Source organism: Ammospiza caudacuta, chromosome 5, assembly GCF_027887145.1.
Source record: "Ammospiza caudacuta isolate bAmmCau1 chromosome 5, bAmmCau1.pri, whole genome shotgun sequence".
Classification (NCBI taxonomy): Eukaryota; Metazoa; Chordata; class Aves; order Passeriformes; family Passerellidae; genus Ammospiza; species Ammospiza caudacuta.
The window spans coordinates 53,981,094-54,000,417 of NC_080597.1; the positions used below are offsets into that span (position 1 = coordinate 53,981,094).

At 38.5% G+C, this 19,324-nt stretch overlaps 1 protein-coding gene across 1 annotated transcript in view; it reads right to left on the reverse strand.

Annotated features, from left to right (window-relative positions):
• The window catches only part of ASZ1 (ankyrin repeat, SAM and basic leucine zipper domain containing 1), a 36,214-nt gene extending 20,339 nt beyond the window's left edge, over window positions 1-15,875 (reverse strand). The window contains exons 1-4 of the mRNA XM_058805777.1: window positions 15,714-15,875; window positions 14,053-14,149; window positions 9,176-9,298; window positions 6,123-6,234 (exon numbers count right to left, since the gene is read on the reverse strand). Of these exons, the coding sequence (XP_058661760.1) occupies window positions 6,123-6,234; window positions 9,176-9,298; window positions 14,053-14,149; window positions 15,714-15,818 (437 nt within the window). The 5' untranslated portion in view covers window positions 15,819-15,875. The remainder of the gene's footprint in view (window positions 1-6,122; window positions 6,235-9,175; window positions 9,299-14,052; window positions 14,150-15,713) is intronic.
• Between the last annotated feature and the right edge of the window lie 3,449 nt (window positions 15,876-19,324).

A 19,324-nucleotide genomic window follows, 5' to 3' on the forward strand; every position in this document is an offset into this window, starting at 1 on the left:
AAACCACTGTTTTTTCTCTTTCATCTATTATTATTCATTTCTTATTGGTGGGAAGGGATTGTTGGAATACTTAAATGATTCATTCCAAAGTGCTCTCCTTTGAAGTGTCTCAAACCAAGACATGATCTTACATTTCTAGAGACTCTTACAAGATGAAGCCATTATGAAATATTGCTCAAAAGCTTCTGTTTGCAAAGTACCTTTCCAGATGCCTGACACATTCTTTGGTGGAATAATACTGCAGAATTAAGGAAAAAAAAAGGTAGTATTGGAGGAAAAAGATTATAGAGTTTCTGGTTGCTACTAAGTAATAAGATTGAAGGTAAAATATTTTATTACTGTTGTTTAATTAAAATATATTGTATTTTAAAAAGCAATAGTTTTTAATGAAAAATATTATGTATTGCTTGTAATGTATAGCTCCATGTCAAAAACCTGCTTTCTAAAGATTATTCTATTGTGCTAGGATATATCTGATGGGAGGACTGTTCTTCCCAATACTGGGTTTCTTAATAAGTTCATCAGCCACTAGAGGGATCCCCAAATTCACGTCTTAAAGCAACTGCCTTAAAATTTCTGCCTCCCTCCAGAGAATACTGCTGGAACTAAGGCTTTGCACATTTTTCTTTGGTTTTGATCATTCACACAAGGATAATGTTTTGTCTTATGCAAGCACTGTTAAAATTGTACTGAATGTAATCCAGTAATGTTACACATTTGAAAAAATTTTATGCTAGGGGAAAAAGGTCAATCACACAGAGATAAGCAAAATGAAAGGTAACCAGACCTTCAAGACATACAGTCAACAACGTAAAGTAACTTGGTAATGAAGCAAAAAGACTTGCATCAGTCTAGAACAGAAAATAAGATTTTCTATTTCTTATTTTCTAGAACTAGTCTCTTAGTTCATCAACACTACAAAAGCAGTTCTGACTATATATGAGGAGACATTTCACCATGGAGCACAGCCAATCAGTGGAAGTGGCTGCTCAGAGAAATGTTTTACTCTCCAGTCTCACTGAGCAGATGGCAACCTAGCGCAATTTTACAGCAGACATAGCTTTAAAGAAGTTGGACTAGAAACCTCCTGAAATCCCTTCTGACATGAATTATCCTATGGAGATTACTATAAAAATAGAGAAAGACTATAATCTCCATCTTCAACTTAATAACTGATATCCATATATCTTGCTATCTCTATAGATCCCTATAGAGCTGTCTATACAAAGACATATACAGAAATCTATATTTTAAAGAATGAGCAGAATTTGATGATAACCTAATAATTTGTAGCAACAAAATGCAAACTTGTTTGCTCAACATGGACACTCACCCCCATGCATCTTTCTTTTCAGTGGTAGGTAGCCTTTGACTAACTTGCCATGCCATCATCTTTGAAGTATTTACTACTTACATCTGACTGCAAAACCACTCCAATCACACCTGATTTCATTTTCATTTCTCTCATTCTCAACCTTTTTTTTTAAATTTTGATACTACATCACAACCATCTTCTGCTTTTTCAAAGGAAAAAAAAACTAAACAAAAGCCCTGAGGCTACAGAATGGTCTTTTCTCCAAAGAATTTGATGTAGTTACAGCAGTATAATACTACAGGCATGATGCCAGAAATCAATGCAAAGACTCAATGACACTAAAGCCACTAAAAGAACTGCTCAATTTGCAGGTAAAACTCAATAAATACAACATTTAAAAGGTCCATCAACATGATTGTGCAATTAGTACTGCAAGCATTCCATTTTAATGCTTGAGTTTTAATTTCAAAGGGTACAGGCTGTTTCAGGATGGAAATACATGCATTGCTGCACAAATCTGCACCTCTAGGTGCAAGAGGGGGCCGTGAGCCACCCCATGAAAGCAGCATCCATTTAAATGTACGGCCACAGGAGGGAGACAAGAGCACTGCGGAAAACAAACCTTGTTTTCCTAACCCTGCAACAAACCTCCACAACCACAACAGCAAGCTTTAACATGGCAAATCCACTGTTTCCTGCTTAAGTTGAAGAGAAACTAAACATATTGGTACATCTTGGTGTAATCTGAAAATGTTCATAGAGAGTGTAGTGATAGTCATCTAGACAGATCTTAAGAATCCTTTCATAATTTTGAGGAACTGCTGTGTTTCAGCAGTCTGGCTTGCAGGTGACCTTCTTGTCCAAACACCCATTACATCCTTTTGTATGGTACAATTTGCCACATGACATTTTTCCATCTTCAATATGATACTCAAGTCATAGTCAGTAAATAAATAAAATCTTAAAAGGCATATAAGCAATTTATTAATTAAGCACTACGTTTGCCTCCAGTTTTGCAGCACCTATATAAAAAGCAGGGTCTCATGAAATGAAGAGAGATTTTTGTTTGTTTATCTTCAGAGTCACAGAAAATTCTGAGTTGGAAGGGACCCACAAGGATTACAGAGTCCAACTCCTGGCCCCAGACATGACAACCCCAAGAATTACACCACCTGGTTGAGAGCATTGTCCAAATGCTTCTTGAGCTCTGTCAAACTTGGTGCTATGTCCATTTTCCTAGGACCCTGTTCCCATGCCCAACTACCCTCTGGCAAAAGAACCTTTTCCTCATATCCAATGTAAACATCCTCTAACACAGCTGCAAACTCTAAGTCTCCCTGCTTTTATATTAAGACTGGAGAAAAAGACAAAAATTTAAGCTTTTTTAGTTTTTAGGGCCATCTCAAACTTTGTATGTGACATGTACCCATAGATACAACTAGAAGTTCCTAAAGGCTCATTTTACCTTGTGGAAAAAATGGGGCAAAATTTATATCATAAGAAAACAAGCTGAACAGACCTACTATCCTGAAGCTGTCTATCAAGGATAATCAAGAGCCATAACAGAACTGGTAATAAAGTTTTGCCTCCTAGATGGCAAGCATCTGACTCAAAAATGTATTGAATAGCTTTAAAGAAGTCACTAAACTGGATCTGTGGTGCAGAATTCACTGGTCTTGACAAATAAACATGCTGGTGTTTGGGATCACAATCTCAAGCCTGACAAACTTCACCTTCCTGGAAAATTTTGTAAGAGGAAGGAGAGGAGATGTCTCCTATTTACACACAGGTTTCTTTCCACTGGGGAGACATCTATAAAAATTCAGTATTGCAAGTTAGTGATCTTGAGTTTTAAGTAAAGCCTCGTAACTAGATACATCTTTATTAACCAGACCAGTGTATCAATAACATTAGAAAAATACAGCAGGTAGGAAACAATTTAACCCAGAGTTTAGTGTCAAATTTTTTCTTCTTGAGATCCCCAAGCAAAGAAATGATGCTGCAAGACACTATTTTAGTCTATTGACCTGTAAACTGAACAATTCTTCAGATAAACAGGAAGCATCTTCAGAAGCTTTTGGAGTCAGTTTCCCCACTCCACTGCTACACATTAAGCCTGGAACTGAGAAATTAAGTGGCAACAGTGTGTTCACAGTGACAGAAGATAATCTATTTGCCCATTTTCTGGCTTAGTGGGATTTAGTGATGAAGTGGGAAATCCTATATAGTAAGTAATATTGGAAGAACATATTCTAGTGTAACTTTAGGAAAGCACTGCAGATTAAAAAGCCCTACTTAAAGATTTCCAAGCCTTACAAAGGGATAAAGTATATAATTTACATTCTGGAGCAAGAGGAAGGTGAATGACATGAGATAAGCAAAACAAATTTCTCAAGGTAGCACTCACTTAAATGAAGCATTCAGGCCATAGTACCCTACAATGGCTATTCAGAGCAGGCTTACAAGGCCTTCATGTCTCACCTCGCCATTACTCTACTTGTTTGACTTTCAAAACACTTCAGCTAGCACTTATGCTTTGATACACTACATTCTCATCAACAATAGTGTTTTACAGCCACCAGCACTCAGTTTCCAATTCTGAATTATCAAAAATATCCTAAGTTACACTACTGAATACTTTCTGCTCAGAACCATATTCCCTTGCAAAGAAAACATCTACCTACCCATTTCTAAACTCACCTCCTTTCTTTGCACTTTAAAAATCATGTGTCTTTCCCCCTAGTCTTTCCCCACTCCACACACATTTCATAAATTAGACCCACTCCCTCCAAGTTTCTATGTATCACCTCCAGATGTCATTAAATAAAAGAGCCTTCTGGTTGCCCTGATGGAGCAAAAGAGAAAGGATAAACATGAAACCCTGCTTACATGAAGGTTAAGTATTCTGCTTTGCATTCACACACACTCCAGTGGCTGGTGGACTAAAGAGAAGCTTCCTAGAATCATTGTGGTTCTTACATGCTAAGAAAACCATGAGACTAATAGAACATTAGCTCTACCCCTGCTGTAAGCAGATCACACAGCAAGTACCTTCACAATAATCTCAACTCACTGACAGTTCTTGATCACTCCCACAGAACATCCTGCTTGCCCTAATGAAATGGTGGAATGGGACTGCAGTGCCACAGAGAGGGGCTGTTTGATCCCTTATCATCACACAAGGCAGTTTATTGTGTTTTATTCTCATTTCTGAGCACAGAGCAAGAAGTCCATGGGAAACAGCAGCTGTTGTCTGAGCAGACCCAATGATGGAGTGGCATACACATATGTCAAATACTGGAAAAGCATAAAGGCAGCTCAAAGGTTTGAGACTACAAGGTCTGGATTTTTCAAGTCTCTGCTTTTATTTAGCACAAATATTGATTTTTTGACATTTCTGATTGTCACTTAATTTATCTTTTCATTTGAGAAAGATACGACTGCAAAACTGAAAAAGCCACAACCATATCTGCATGAATAGGTCATGTTAGCCATAAGGTCTAAGGACACAAAAAGACAGTAAATAAATATTTGTATATAAAGATCAACCATGCAAAACATACCCTAAGTTTATAAATAAAATTTAAAAATTAGAATTGCTACCTCTTGTGTCAGCTTTCACACTCTCTTCCCCCAAAGTTTAGTAAAAGGCCTGTCCAAATGCAAACCTGCAGCTCTGCACTCTTGCTTCCATTTCCAACACCCAAGACAAAGTTAATAATGCAAAGACTTCTCCTATTTTTAAAGCAGGATGTTTATTCTAACACCCAGGTATCTGACAACAACAACATGTAATTATTTCAGAGTATGTAGCTTTCTCTTCTCTCATGAAGAATTTCTAGTCTCTCTGGTAACAATAAAAGAATAGCATTTAAATTTGGTACCAGACATCAGTTTCACTTCAGGAGAACTCTGTTTCCTCCTTGTCTATCAGTACATGCTCATAGTGAGGTTCAGGGCCTTGAGTAATTGAATTCTACTAAGGAAAACCAAAGGCCTTCAATTCTATTCTTTTTAGAGAGCTACTCAGTCTATATATCCCAGGTAATGTGATGAAAAAGGTGTGGTACAAAAAAATGTACCACACTGTTGAAAACTAACTGACCTAAGCAGTATTTTTTTAGCAGAGGTTAGACAGTTTATCCTGGGGTCAGTCCAGAATTTATTTCTTTTTGATGTAAAATGAAATCTTTCATCAGGCTGTAAAACTACAGACATCTCACAATGCATTGCTTCAAACCGGTGAGACAGAAAGTTGTAATTGAAGAAGGACACTATTATTTGTTTCTAAAAGGAGCTTAACCTCTTTAATTAAAATCATTCCAGATTTCAGTGTAATAAATGTATTTTATTTATGGAATTTTCTTTTCCACGGGAAGCACTCTGTGAAAAGAATATAGCCAGATATCCACAAAAAAGTTCAAAAGTAGGATATAAACTTAAAGAATTAATTGATTTGACTTCTATCCCTATGCAGAAGAAGCAATATGATTTAGGAAAGGCAGAGGACATATTTCTTGCCCTTATACTTTAGTCAAGTGAATAATTAAGATTAATTTTTATTTTGTTCAGCTGAAGAATATACTTAAAATTTTATAAAGCCGATCAGAGTCTTATGTACTCAAATTAACAACTGTACTAACAGGTGTAAATATCTGGGTACTAATCTTTTCTTATACAAACAGCAGTGAAATTACAAGAAGTATGTACACTTCATCTTAACTACCACCAAGAGCTATGTCTATAAACATGTGTCTGTATAATAATAAATTCTGTACTGTATTCGCAGATGTGGGGCTTTCAATACCTGCAGGCGAGGTTAGGGTCAGCATTCCTTGACAAAAGCAGTTCCACAGTGTTCAAGATGTTCTCCTCTGAAGCTTGTGCAGTACATGCTGCCATCAACACCGTGTATTTATCTGTTTGGAAATTTGCAGTTAGGGAATTACATATGTAAATATAAATACCATGCTAATCCAGAAGCTCCTTTAAAAGTCTTTAAATTTGCTAGAGTTGCTACTGAGACTTTGATACTCTATGGTACTTGGAAAAGGCTAACAATCTTGTTTTCCTGTCTGTAAAAATCACTGGAATGATCAGGTAAGAAAAAGGCACCTGAGGAGATACTCAGAAACATGACAGTGAATAACAATAGTAAAGCATTTATTCCTACTGAAGTTTAAAATAGCTTGAAAGTATCCCAAAGCTACAGGTAGAGCTCAACTATAGATGCTTATTTCTCAAAATACATTGCACACTAGTAGAGTTACTCCCTGTTCCTCCTCTCCAGTAAATGAGAGTAACACCTGCAATGGATAGAAAAAGGTACACAAAATGTATTATGAACACACAGTGACGCCAATTTTGGGGAGAACAGAGGCCCATACAAAAGCCATTGAAGCAAAAGGGCTTCATGATAGGTCTTAAGGAGGAAGAATTAAATTTATTAACTTACTATGGTCCAGTAGTGGAAGGAAAAGTATTACAAGTATTGGCTTAGATGTGGATTTTAAGAGCGTCTACACAGTCCATAGGAATAGCAGCACATTTACTTGTCCAGCTCTGACATCAGCTGGGTGTCACATGCCACCTTGGCTCACAAATCAAAACTGTACAACTGCAGTTTGCCCACAGAACACAGGAGACCTCCTTTCCCATGATTACCATGGTTTCCATCTGGGACACGCAGCACCTTAGCTGGTGCTATGTGTTAGCTGGCCCCAGTGTCACTTAGAACACTGCCATTTGAGTAACTGCCCATTTTGTTTATTGCACAAACTTGTTCACAAGTTCCAACATGCCTTCACCCATTAAAAAAGTATATTAGCTGCACCTATATTAGCTGCATATCCTATCAAGTGTTACAACATATTTTTAATTTTCTTCTAGAAATTTTAAGACTGTCTATAATTAACATCTTCATTCTTCAATGAGGTCAGATTTCATTATATTTAGACATGAAAAGTTTGTTATGTACATTACCCCCAGTGTTCTTACCACCTCTTGTCCTCCACTTCTACAACTTAGTTCTACATTTATATTAACTTGTTTTTTTAATATACTATATTTTAATTTTCAATTGCCTCATGTAGAAATTACTTTATATGCTGACAAATTTTTACTCAAAATGTTTAACCTGATTATCAACTACAACATGAATGGAAAGATGGCAGGACTTTAAATAAAGCACTGCTAGTCTGAGAATGGTATTTGGGAGGGACCTGCAGTTGTATCTGTATTCATTATCTCAGGCAGTGATAAAGTGGAAAATTAATTTCTGTCAGCCTACCTATAGCTCATACATGTGAGCAAGAGATGAAAGGGAAGAAACACCTTGGAATTCTTAGATTTCTCTTTTACAGAGAATAACTGTTAAAGACTGCAAAAATTTGCAGGTTTATGTTCGGACTAGATGAAAACTCCAGTAATTCTGGTGAAATTATTCCTCAAGGATGCAAGATTTTGAACCCACCACACAGTGAATGATATATTAGTTCTTGTGGACTACCAAAAAGGGTAAAACTAAGTAACTAGCTACAGAGACTGACTGAAGAGTGACTCAAGGTGATTAACAGTATAGCTGTTTATCAGGATTATAGGTGTTAAAGGGTTATTGCTATAGGATCACTTGTATGATTGCCAGCTGAAGTAAAAAATAGCAGGAGGGCTGGTGAGATTCAGTACCCCTTAGGATAGCACAGCTCTACTGAACATACATGACCTGACCCAAATCAATGACTGACAAGATTGCTCCTGGCTGTACTTTGCTGCCCATATGCCCTAGTTAGAGTTTCCCTACACAGTCTAACAGGGAAACAAACCAAGAAATATGATCCTAGCGAGGTGCCACTTTGGGCAAAGACAGTTGATCACACACATGAAAAAATGCCATGCATTTGGTTACCTGGTCAGCCTGAACTATTGCCCATAGCAGTTTCTGCCCCATTTATAGCTTTCTATAGCCATAAAAAGTAACAGGTACGACCTGTAGGCAGACACAGAAATTCTGAAAATGGCTACAAGGACAGTGATTAGAAGAAGGCATGTTTGCTTTTGGTGCAGGCAATCTAATCTCATACTCTGATTAACTGCTAAGAGGTTAGAGAAAATTTAGAAAATTTTCAGAACCAGATTTGTACCATCTGCATTTCACTCTACTACTACTGCGACTACTGTCAAGTTACTGGAAAATATGATTACTGCTCTTACATACTTGGCAGTACTGTGGGATAAATATTCCAGTGCAATGGAAGAGACTGAAAATAACCACAATTTAAGTCAAAAAGGAGTTATTAATATGCCAATAAAATTGACAGAGGAACAGATATTACTTAAAAGCTACACCGAACTCTTGCAGAAAAAGGTGATTTAGCAACACAATGAAGAACAGTTTTCTTAATAGAAAAATTTCACTCTAGTTTTAGAAAGGCCCACATTAGTTTCCCATGAACTGGAAAGCTATTCATGTTGTTTGAGATGCTATCTGGTTTCTGCACATACATAGTTCATAATAGGATCAAACACAGTAAGTTTTACTTGTACAACTTTATACTACAATTTTTGAGCAGGTACTTCCAAACACTTTTTCAAAAAGTACTTGGGATTTGGGAGGTGTGGGAGAAAGTGGAATTGAGAGAGAAAGAACAAGAAAACACAGCAAGTGATTCCAGATCAATTCCAAGAACACAATTTTAACTTCAAAAGACTGCTTTTCCTTCAAAACTGTGAAAGGTCGAGTGGGTCTCAGTTCTGCTGTGAACTTTAGATTTTTTTTCCCTACACATATAAACAAGAGAATAAGGATAAGGACAATGTCTGGTACTGAGAATTACCAGCCAGTATTTTTCATTCCCATCTTACCTATTTCAAAACATGCATTAGCACCTCTGTCCAGAAGAAGACGCACTACTGCAAAGTTAGCCACGCTGGCTGCACACATCAGGGGAGTCCATCCAAACTGAAAGCTCGTTTCTATGCTGATACCTGTGAAAATTGAAGAAATTACAATCATCAAACTGCATCACTAGAAGCATGCTTTTTATAAAACTTACTCTCAATATGTATCATTACAAAGGTTACACCACGTTTGCATTTAGTACAAGGGAGAGAAATCTCTTACGGCATTTTCTTTTTTATAATACATCTTTATTTACCTAGTTCTCAATCCAAGGAGTTAAGTACCACAGAAAGACTACACTAAAAACCTCAAACATTTAGCTACAAAGGTAATTTCATATAAACACACAGAATCTGTTTTCTCTACCTCTAGCTTTCTTCAATCAAAATGAAAAAATCTGACTCTTGCCAAGGCAGAAAGACTGCTGTGGAAGCAAACTGCTTGTCAGGGAATTAGGATCACAATATCTAGGCTTTCCTGCTTCACAACTCCTTTTATTCTCTGTCCTAAAAGACAGTTAGCTAGCAGATTTATGTTCAGTATGAATAAAATATTATCTCAATAAAAAGAGAAAATAGGAGACTATGCAAGGTTCAAACACAATCACCAGAATTGTTTGTTACTCTCTGTATCAGCCAGAATGGCTAAAATGGCCAGAAGCATGCCTGTCAGCCTGCCCAAATGCACTGAGAACCAAGCACCAGACTGACAGACTCATCTGACAACTTTCTATTAGATACCTGCATGCATTTTTCAATCCTTCAACAAATATTACCTCCCTTAGAAAAGCTTCCATCAGTTGGTTCTATATTACTCCTACAGCGGCCATGGATAATCAAAAATACATCTCTGGGAAAAAACACTCCCAAAAAAACCCCCAAAACTATCCTAAGAAATTTGTGACAGTTAAGCTACATGCATTCTTTTTCATGTAAAATGTGTACGTTCCCTGTCGTGCTACTATATCAAAGATGTGTTCAGTGTAGCAATATAAAGTCATTAAAGCTGAGGGACTAACAGGTCACTCCTCTTGGATTGATTCTTTCATTTCTTAAGATCACTGGAATTGCAGAATCAATAAAGAAGCAGCAATCCAATGAAAGCCATGTGTTGAAGCACTGTAACAGCTGCAAGTCACAGAATTTACAATCAAATCTCCTTAGCAGCCTACACATACTAGCTGCATACTAGCACACTGGCCTATGTGCATTGTACAAAACTTTTCACTGAAGCCCACAGAAGTTCTACAAGGGGAGCCAGCAAATGTTCCTTAGCAGTCAGAGCAGTACTTCCTTGTAAGTCACTTTAAAAATTCAGCAAGTCTGATATTCAACAACCTACTGAAGTAATACTAGTAAGAAAAAAATACCCAAAAACTGTCACCCTGTCAGTCTTTAGATCTCTTTTCCTTGTGAGAAGAAAAGCAGTCCCATCTAGAGCTTTTTACTTTAACACACATCAGAACAACACTAACTACCGACTTGGCAGTTATACATAGGCATATTAAAACACTTGAGAGGGTATTTTCCTCAACGCTTTTCATCCATAGACAGCAGCCAGTATCTGCTATGATGCTGGTGCTTTTTCCAACTTCTAGAAGTAGAACAATCTATTTGGCAGTATGTTGTCTGTCCTGCATAGTCTCCTACCATCTTGGTAGTGACTGTCTTGAAGTACCACTCAGTGGTATTGATGATCCCAATGCAAACAAGCTGTAATTCCAGAGGAAGACAAAGAAAGGACAGCTGAAACAGGAACAGTCATGTGGCTCCTTGGCTGCATGGTTATAGGAGTTGTTGACTGAACCAGAAATGTCTCACCTTGATGACTACTCAAATAGGCTATTAATCTCATTGCATGAGCTGTTATTGAAGTAAGCAGTGTTAGTTCAGCATTTAAAATGATCCTTGAGATTTTCTCAAGAGAACAGTGAAGCCCAGAAAAAGCTTTTTTGTGAAAAATCAGGCCAGATCCAACAGCCAGGAAGAAGAGAGGCTGCTGCCCTCCAGAACTGCAGACCTAACCCATATCAATGCTGAGTGTGCACTCCCAGCAGGGGCACACACACTCCTCTGGTCACAGTGATCAACCCAGACAAACAGAGCACTCTTACAAACACAGCAGCAGCGGTATCAGCGTGTCACCCACCCCCTCCAGGTGCTGGCAGCACAGACACACGGCATTATTTACACTCCCCCACCTGCCATTATCCGTGCTCCTCTGTAGGTATGAGCAGAGGAGCTTTTCAGTTACATGGCCCCACAAATTACAGCTAGGAGACAAACTAGATGCAACATTCTTCTTTACAATTTGAGTTACAGATAAATATCTTCCTGATTAAGCAGTAAGGAGGATAAACACATTCTGGCCACAGACAAACTCTATAGCAGAAATCATGTAAAGAATATGAATAATAGTGAAGCAAAAGAACAGCAAAGTAAGAATTTTTTTTTTGTGATTATTACTGTTTCTCCCATAACCCTTTCAGATACTTTCTTGACTGTGGCTAATAATAGCTATAGTAGAAAGGCTGTTTTTAAAGAGAAAGATATAGTTCTGCTAAATAATTCCATTCAGTTAAAGAACAGGTCTCAGCGTTGGAATCCATTCACACTCAGACATCATTGACCTGAGGGGAAGTTCTAAAATGCTTCTCTAAGACTTTTCTCTAGTAGAAGTATTAAGACTGTCTGCACTTAGGTCTGCTCCCACATGACCTTAAAGCTGAGTCCTCTTAGAGCTGCTGATGTCTCCCTTTGCTGGGCCAGCTATGGTGGTCACCTGACTCAGGGTTCAGAGTCCTAAACTAGCTGAAAAATTATTCTCACACACTGGGCACGCTCCCATTCCTGTTGTTTACTACTACTTATAATTCCCTGAACTGGCTCACAAAATATCAGATGAGCTGCAGCACTCATTCAACGATTTAAGTGGAACAAACTGCTGAAAGAAAACAGAGGATTTGACTGTAGTTGTATCTTTAATCAGCCTAAATTGTCATGAGTTGTAACTTCTAATTCCATTTTAGGAAATGGAACACATGGTGTTAAGCATTTTACTTCTGAAGCAAACCAAAATGTCCAAATCATCTTTGAAGGTGCTACTTGCTCGCATTACCTTTTGCGACATGTACTTCAGAAACTTTTTCCTAAAAGCCATGTAACAGAAGTGCTAAGGAAAAACACTGTGCTTGTGCATCCCCTAAAGAAGCTCTGTAAAACTGCTGCAGCATCAAAAATACTAAGGCAACATCTAACCAAGCCAGAAAACAACACAGTCTCACTCTACCTGAAGGAATAGCTGCAACTCTTGCTAGGAAATCCACTTCCAACAGAATCCTTGAGTTTGGCTGACTGCAGGTAGTGAGCCTCCTACAAGCTTCTTTACACTAAAGGTATTGCTGGTGGCAAAGGTTTAATCTGAGCACAGATCCCCAGACTGGCAACGTCACCTTTCTCGGGAAGACCTCCACAATAGGCACTGTGTTGCTTTGCAGAACAGCACTGGATGGGTCAGAATGTACTGCTGGGCCCATTTTTAGGAAATTACATACTCTTTTATAATACTGCCTTGTTTGTTTCAGGAGACAGGACTGCATGAATCCTAGGCCGGAACCTGTGCTCTTACAGAAACCTGTTATCATCTTCCAACAGCACAGAACTGTCCACTGTGCAGCAGGCATCTGCACAGAAAGTGAACTACTGCTGTTTGACTGCAGTACAACAATTTAAAATGGATGGTGGAGCAAAACAAATAAGCAATCTGAGGCACTAGAATTCTACTGATAAATAAGAAAATATTTTCTAAAAGCAAGACAGATGTATTTCATGCTTAGACTGCACTTCTTATGTTTCAGTCCATGCAGTAGTTTTGCTTAATTTAAAAAGAAAACCATTCCCCCATTGTGGTGAGAAACAGTTGGCTTCTAAAAGAGCAAATAATGTCATTGTTTCAAAACTCAGAAAAGACCATTGCTAACCAAGAAACTACTTTCTTCCCTAAGACAAATTTTCCTCAGAGAACAAACTCCTGGTTACTATATTCTCCTTGCTTGCTGAAGCAGAACTTCCTGACAATTATCACTAGGCAGGTTAACTCAGCTATGCAGTTTCTGATTGCCCTGGATGCTTGAATAAGTGATCCAATCTTCCTAACACTGATTAACAAACACATTAAAGACAAATGCTGAGTAACAGAACAGGGAAAAAGGCTTCCAGTGTTAAAACAGACTACTTTTTAGTGACAAATGCCACAAAAAGCCTGTTAGACCTTTCAGAATCACAAAATCTTTGTTCAGCTGATGTTGCCAGGACAGCAGTTATACATAGGGCACATACCAGACACTTACCAGTGCTTTGAAGGAGAGAAAAAAAAAGAGGAAAAGGAATTTCCAAACTGGGGAAACATGAAAATAAAAAAGCTTAGCCTCCCCTTCTTACCCCATGCTGTACACCTTTCAACACCAATGACCACCCACTGAATTTTTCCCTCAATTTAAACCACCTCTAATTCAGAGCTTCTAATTGCTATTTGCATGTTAAAGATGCATCTGAAAACAAAGAGACATGTTATTTCATAGTTCAAACATAGTTTTCTTAATTTTTCTTAATTGTCAGGTCTCCTGATTGACAAAAGAAACATAAATTAGAAGGAATGTGCTGGAATACTGAATCTGAGTCACTGAAAAAGTAATTTCATCTTTCAAAATAATGTGTTGAGTGCATGTAGGGACATGTGAATCTGTCCAGTAAAGGATATCAAGTCTTTTTTTAAATGAGAATTGAAATTTTTTGCTGAGTTCAAGAAAAAATATTCAACTTTGTAAGTGACTTTTCCTCACCCGAGTTTAAGAGTTCTTCAATCAGCAACGCATCACCACGAAACAGAGCCTTCTTTAACGCCTCATTCTTGTCTGCCTGCAACATTTCATCCAACTGCTGGGTAAACAAAGAAAAATTAAGTCAAAATCTGGAGACTCTTTCAAGGCAAAAGCAATACAGCTTGGTTTTAGTATAAAAGCACTAACAATCTCTGACAGGACATAGCACAGAAGAAGAGGGGAAAAAGCACCATGTAACTTTTGTTTTTTCATCTCCATAGATCTGGGTCTACTATAAAGCCTAAGTTTTAAAATCAATTTTGCTGAGAGGTTCCATTCTCTGAAAATGGAAATACCTTCTTTCTCAACAGACCTGCTATCATGCTCCTCTCAATTTTACTTACCATAATTTGATTTCTATTAAGATTCTTTTTCATCTTATGACACTAGAAAAAAATTGCAATGCATTTATATACCTTTTTTTCGTACATTTCACATATTGTGCAGTACAACATTAAAAAATACAACTAACAGATATGAAAGTTTGAGTTTGAGTCAGGGGACCTCAGTGACTAACTGGCTGGCCTAACAGCCAAGTCTACTGCTGAGAAGGGCTACAGTTCCTCTGTCATCCTAATTCTGTGGTGACAGAGGCATTTGTAGTGCTGCATCATTAACATTCAAGCTGAAAAAAGCACTGCCCAAAAGACCAGTTTATGCATCAGACAGTTACCTAATTTAAGTTGTTTTCAAAAGCATCATAGATTTGTTCTCTATTAAAGCTGCAGATGCAGCTGAAGATTGCTGCTGGAAATATATAAATGGTACAAAATATTTATATACACTGGTAAGCAGAGGACTGATTATTCACTAGTTTCCTTAGAGACAGAAGTAGGTATGAAATGAAATTGTCTTTTGTCATAAGTTTTTAACTCCCAATTTATAACTTTAAAATATTCAAATTTCACAGCACATTCTAGCCCATATTCCCAATAACTTTTGTAAAAACTAACAAAAGTGTCTAGAGAATCATAGGTGAGAAACAGTCAACAGAACAATTTAGCTCTTTTTTTTATTTTACTCAGGCAACAATTTTCAAACAACACACATCTCTGGATAGGAACATCTATCTAAAGGTCAAGGCCTCTTAAACAGTGGCTGTAACCTTTAGCCTAAGACCTCAAGAATTCAGTTACACTTCCATTTTTCAATTCTGGTCATGAGACAAACCCATGCTTAAAACCCTCACAGATGATGAGGGTTCCTGTCCTCTACCTCACACTGATGGGTACGTCACACCTGCTACATGCAATAAAACTACTGAAATCTTCAAGTTAGCCACAAACAGTCTCAAGATATTTAAGATATAAAACAACTTTACAGGCCCTCGGCCACGTTCAAATTTACTCTCATGCTGAAATATGAGTAGGACTAGGGTCTGCTACTTAGAAAGAGCTTTCAAATAAACATTAAGGGTTTTGGTAATAAGATAAACCCCTACAGTCCACGTTTCATTAAGTGGATTGAGGGTACACTGTACCCTGGCAGGAAACAGCCTGAGAGGAAGCACCAGCCGCACCGTCCCCGGGCACCCATCGCGCCCCGCTCCCCTCACGGTTCAGTGCCGAGGCCGTCCCCCACGCCAAGACAGCCCGGGCACGGCTCCCCAGGCTCAGCCCCACCTGCGGCTCCTGCCGCACGACGCCAATGTCCCAGTCGCCGTCATCGCTGTCGCTGCCCTCGTCGCCGCCCGCCACGACGCGGACCGAGCACATCACGGCGGCCATGCCGGCCCTTCCCGCGCGCCTCAGCGCAGCCGGGGCACGTGGCCGAGGCGCCCGCTCTCCCGCGCTCTCCCGCGCTCCGCCCCCGCCCCGCCCCGCGGGCCTGAGGGCAGCGCCGCGGGCGGAGCCGGGCCCGGGGACTGGAGAGAGCCGTGCCCGGGGAGGGAAGGGCAGCGCCGCTCCGCGCCTGTGCACGGCTCCGGGTACAAGGAATCAGTGACAGTGGTGCTGGTAGCGCGTGGGGTTGTGACACGGCGCACACGCAGCTCCGCTGCTTTGTGGGTGCTGGGAGACGCGGCAGAGCCGCGTGTGAAGTTGTGTCTTTAGATCTGTGGCTGATCTGTATATGTGGATTCAAGGTAAAAGATACGGCATCCCCTCTTTAATTGCTGGTGCCATTGACATGCTCCTTCCAGCCGCCTCACCTTGCAGCAGGCTGTGAGGTCACCTGTGTGTGTGTCACGCAGTGTCACAGAGCCCGAGCCTGCGGGGGGACACTCGCGTGGGAACGCTGAGCAGCAGCTGCGAGTAATGAGGCAGACTTTGGACCTCTAGCCTGGCTACATGGGGCATTGCTTTAAGCTCCAGAGCTGTGGTTAGAGCTCTTTCTAATGACCTATTATAATGTCTCATTCGTCACAAGGTTCCTGTGGAAGTCTTTGAAGAACAAACGAGGAATGACGTTCTGCATTTCGTGCATCGGCATCATTGCTCCCTGACCTCATCTCAGACTTTGTCCCAATGAAATTAAACATCCACTGACAGAAGAGGAGTTTGGTCTTGGAGAAAAATACAAAATTATAGGTGTAGTCCTTGTGCCCATAACACTGTAAAAGTGTAATTAATATATGTTGCCCTCATCTTGATCAGAAGGTGTCTGTGAAATTTTTCCTATTTATTTTATTTTTTTGCTTAACTTTTGTTTCTTAATGCAATGCAATGTGTAAGGCAACTTCTTCTATGTTGGAATTTGCAGGTTAGCTAGAGTTATGCTTAGAATATACCAAGTGCTATAAAAATTGCACATATTAAAAAAGAAGCCTGCATGGTCTGCATATTTCAATAGTGCTCACTTGACATTATTAATAGCTGCATTTTCTGGATTTTATTTGCTTGTCTGTTAAATATGACAGCCTGTTTGCATTAAAGTATAATGAAAGTCAGATTCTTAACAATGAGGAACTCTGATGTAAGAGCTAAGTGAACATTTTAAATGAACTCCCATGAGAGAAACTTCCAGTTCTGGAAACTTGATAGAAATACAAACCCCCTTCTTTTCACACAGCCTCCTCAGAGAAAAGGTTGCTAAAATTGACTTAACTGTAATACATGTTTCTATATGAAGGATTAGCTTTATATGCTTATTTTTTTATTTTGCTGTATACACTAAATCTCAGTTTAAAATATTTTGGTAATTAAGATATATTGTTTACCATGTGTAATAATAGAATGGTTTTGTAGCCATGTCAGTTCTTATAAAATTGTAACTTTTACTCTAAGTTTTCAGGACTTTTTAGTACTGGTCTGAATATTTCTTGTTTTCTGCAGAGGAAAAGTAGTACTTATGCCTTTTTTGTGCAGCTTCTTTGTATGTGTATTGAGTGTACTCAACTATATAATAACCATAACCAGAATCAAGCTTCCATATTATAATTCATTTATCTTAGCTGTGTTACAGAAGATAGACTTGCTAGTAGAACTTATATCCCCAGTGGCTAAAGTCTAAAGACAACCGAGTGTGATGTTTTAGAACTGACATCACATGTTCCAAGAGAGTTATTTCTAACTAGCGCTGGTACTATGAATAAATTCCTTACCTTTAATACACTACCAATTGCTTAGTATTTGACAATTGTGATTTATTTGTACTGGTTCAGGTTTCAGAATTGGAGATGGTTGGTTGGTTTGTTTGTGATTTTTTTTCCTTTTGTCTGCATTATAACCCATCCAAATTAAACACAGACACTTGAAATGCAACCTGCATGCTGCTGCTTTCTCAAAGGGCACCATTCTAGGAAGGTTATTTTCAGTAACAGGCCTGATAGCACCTAGTGTAAAAAGAAAAAATCCCAACTCCTTTCAAAGGCTCGCAGTGTAGAACCTTGCAGCCAGTATACCCTATAGCTGTTTCAAATGTGAACAAGACAATCACACAGAAGCTGGTAGCAGGTGATCTTTCCTTTTGTGTTTGCTTGGTACTGTAAATCAGACATTATTGATGCAGACTCTCCTTTTTCACATTCTTTTTACTCCAGCTTATTTGTGACCTTGAAGTCTGTCTTGATTTTTCAGCTAGGCAGACTTATTTTGGTTGATAGTATGGCAAGTCCTGGCTGTCATCCATATTTGCCAGATATCAATGTGTTTTTACTTACTTCTGTAGGAACACTTCCTAACATCTTTTCCTTGTTGCTGTGCAGTACTCATTTTACATGCAGGAGGTGATTATAGAATGGCTCAAGCTGGCCAAATTGTAAGAGATCCTCATTCTCAGAGAGGCTTAGTAGCTCTGGGTCTACAGGATTGACAAATTACCAGTAAATGTTCAAATGGGAGATGGTGAACTAACAGCTGTACCAGTTCCATGGTTAAGAGCAGTACATCCAGGATTTTGTATAATTTGAAAAAAGTCCAGTAAAGTAGCACAAGTGATTGCAATTTAACAGGTCACATTCATGAAACAAGTGGGAAACAAAGTAGTTTATGTTGTCCTGGATGATTTTTCAGCTGACTTGTAAACAGCTGTAGCATGTCTTATATTTAAGGTATTTCAAGTATAAAGATGGATACTTATTCTTTAAAAAAAATTTAAGTGGTCTGTGTTCTTTTGGTGATCTGAAATCACCCTTAGTCTTAAATCAGTTTTAGTTTTTTTCATCATGAAATTTGGTTTAGATTCTGCACTGCAGCAAATTGAGTTGCTCATAATTATTTCAGTCATCATTCTAATGGGCTTAAAAATATGGAAAGCATTTCATTTTATCTGTTTTGCTTATAATTCATTTTTTACAGCTGTGTTCCTCCTGTCCACTTTACCAAATCTATCTGGATGGTACCTGATGTAAAACTTTCAATCTGCTGCCAAATACATGAGTATAAATTGTATAGCAATTAGTTTTCTGTTTGTAAAATTTGTTTTCTGGTAGAAGCATTAAACCATTGTAAAAATTCCCATACTTAGTGGGGAATTCATGGGCATGATGTAAATCTGAATCCTGTTGTGAAAATATCTGTTATTATGACAGTAATATATTAAAAAACCTAGAACAACAATTAGGATGTTGGATATACTTTCTTTTATTTTAGTATCACTCAGGCAGATTTTTAGCTTCTTATAACCTAGAATCTTTGGTCTGTGTAGCAAATCCATGTCAGAACAATTCCTGATATTACTAAATGCAATGTCTCTATTAAAAATTCCTCATTCCTTCACTATCTCTAGTCTGTTCTATGCTGTTTCGTCCCCTTAATCTCAACTGGCAGTACTCCCACTTCGTTATCATGGTGAG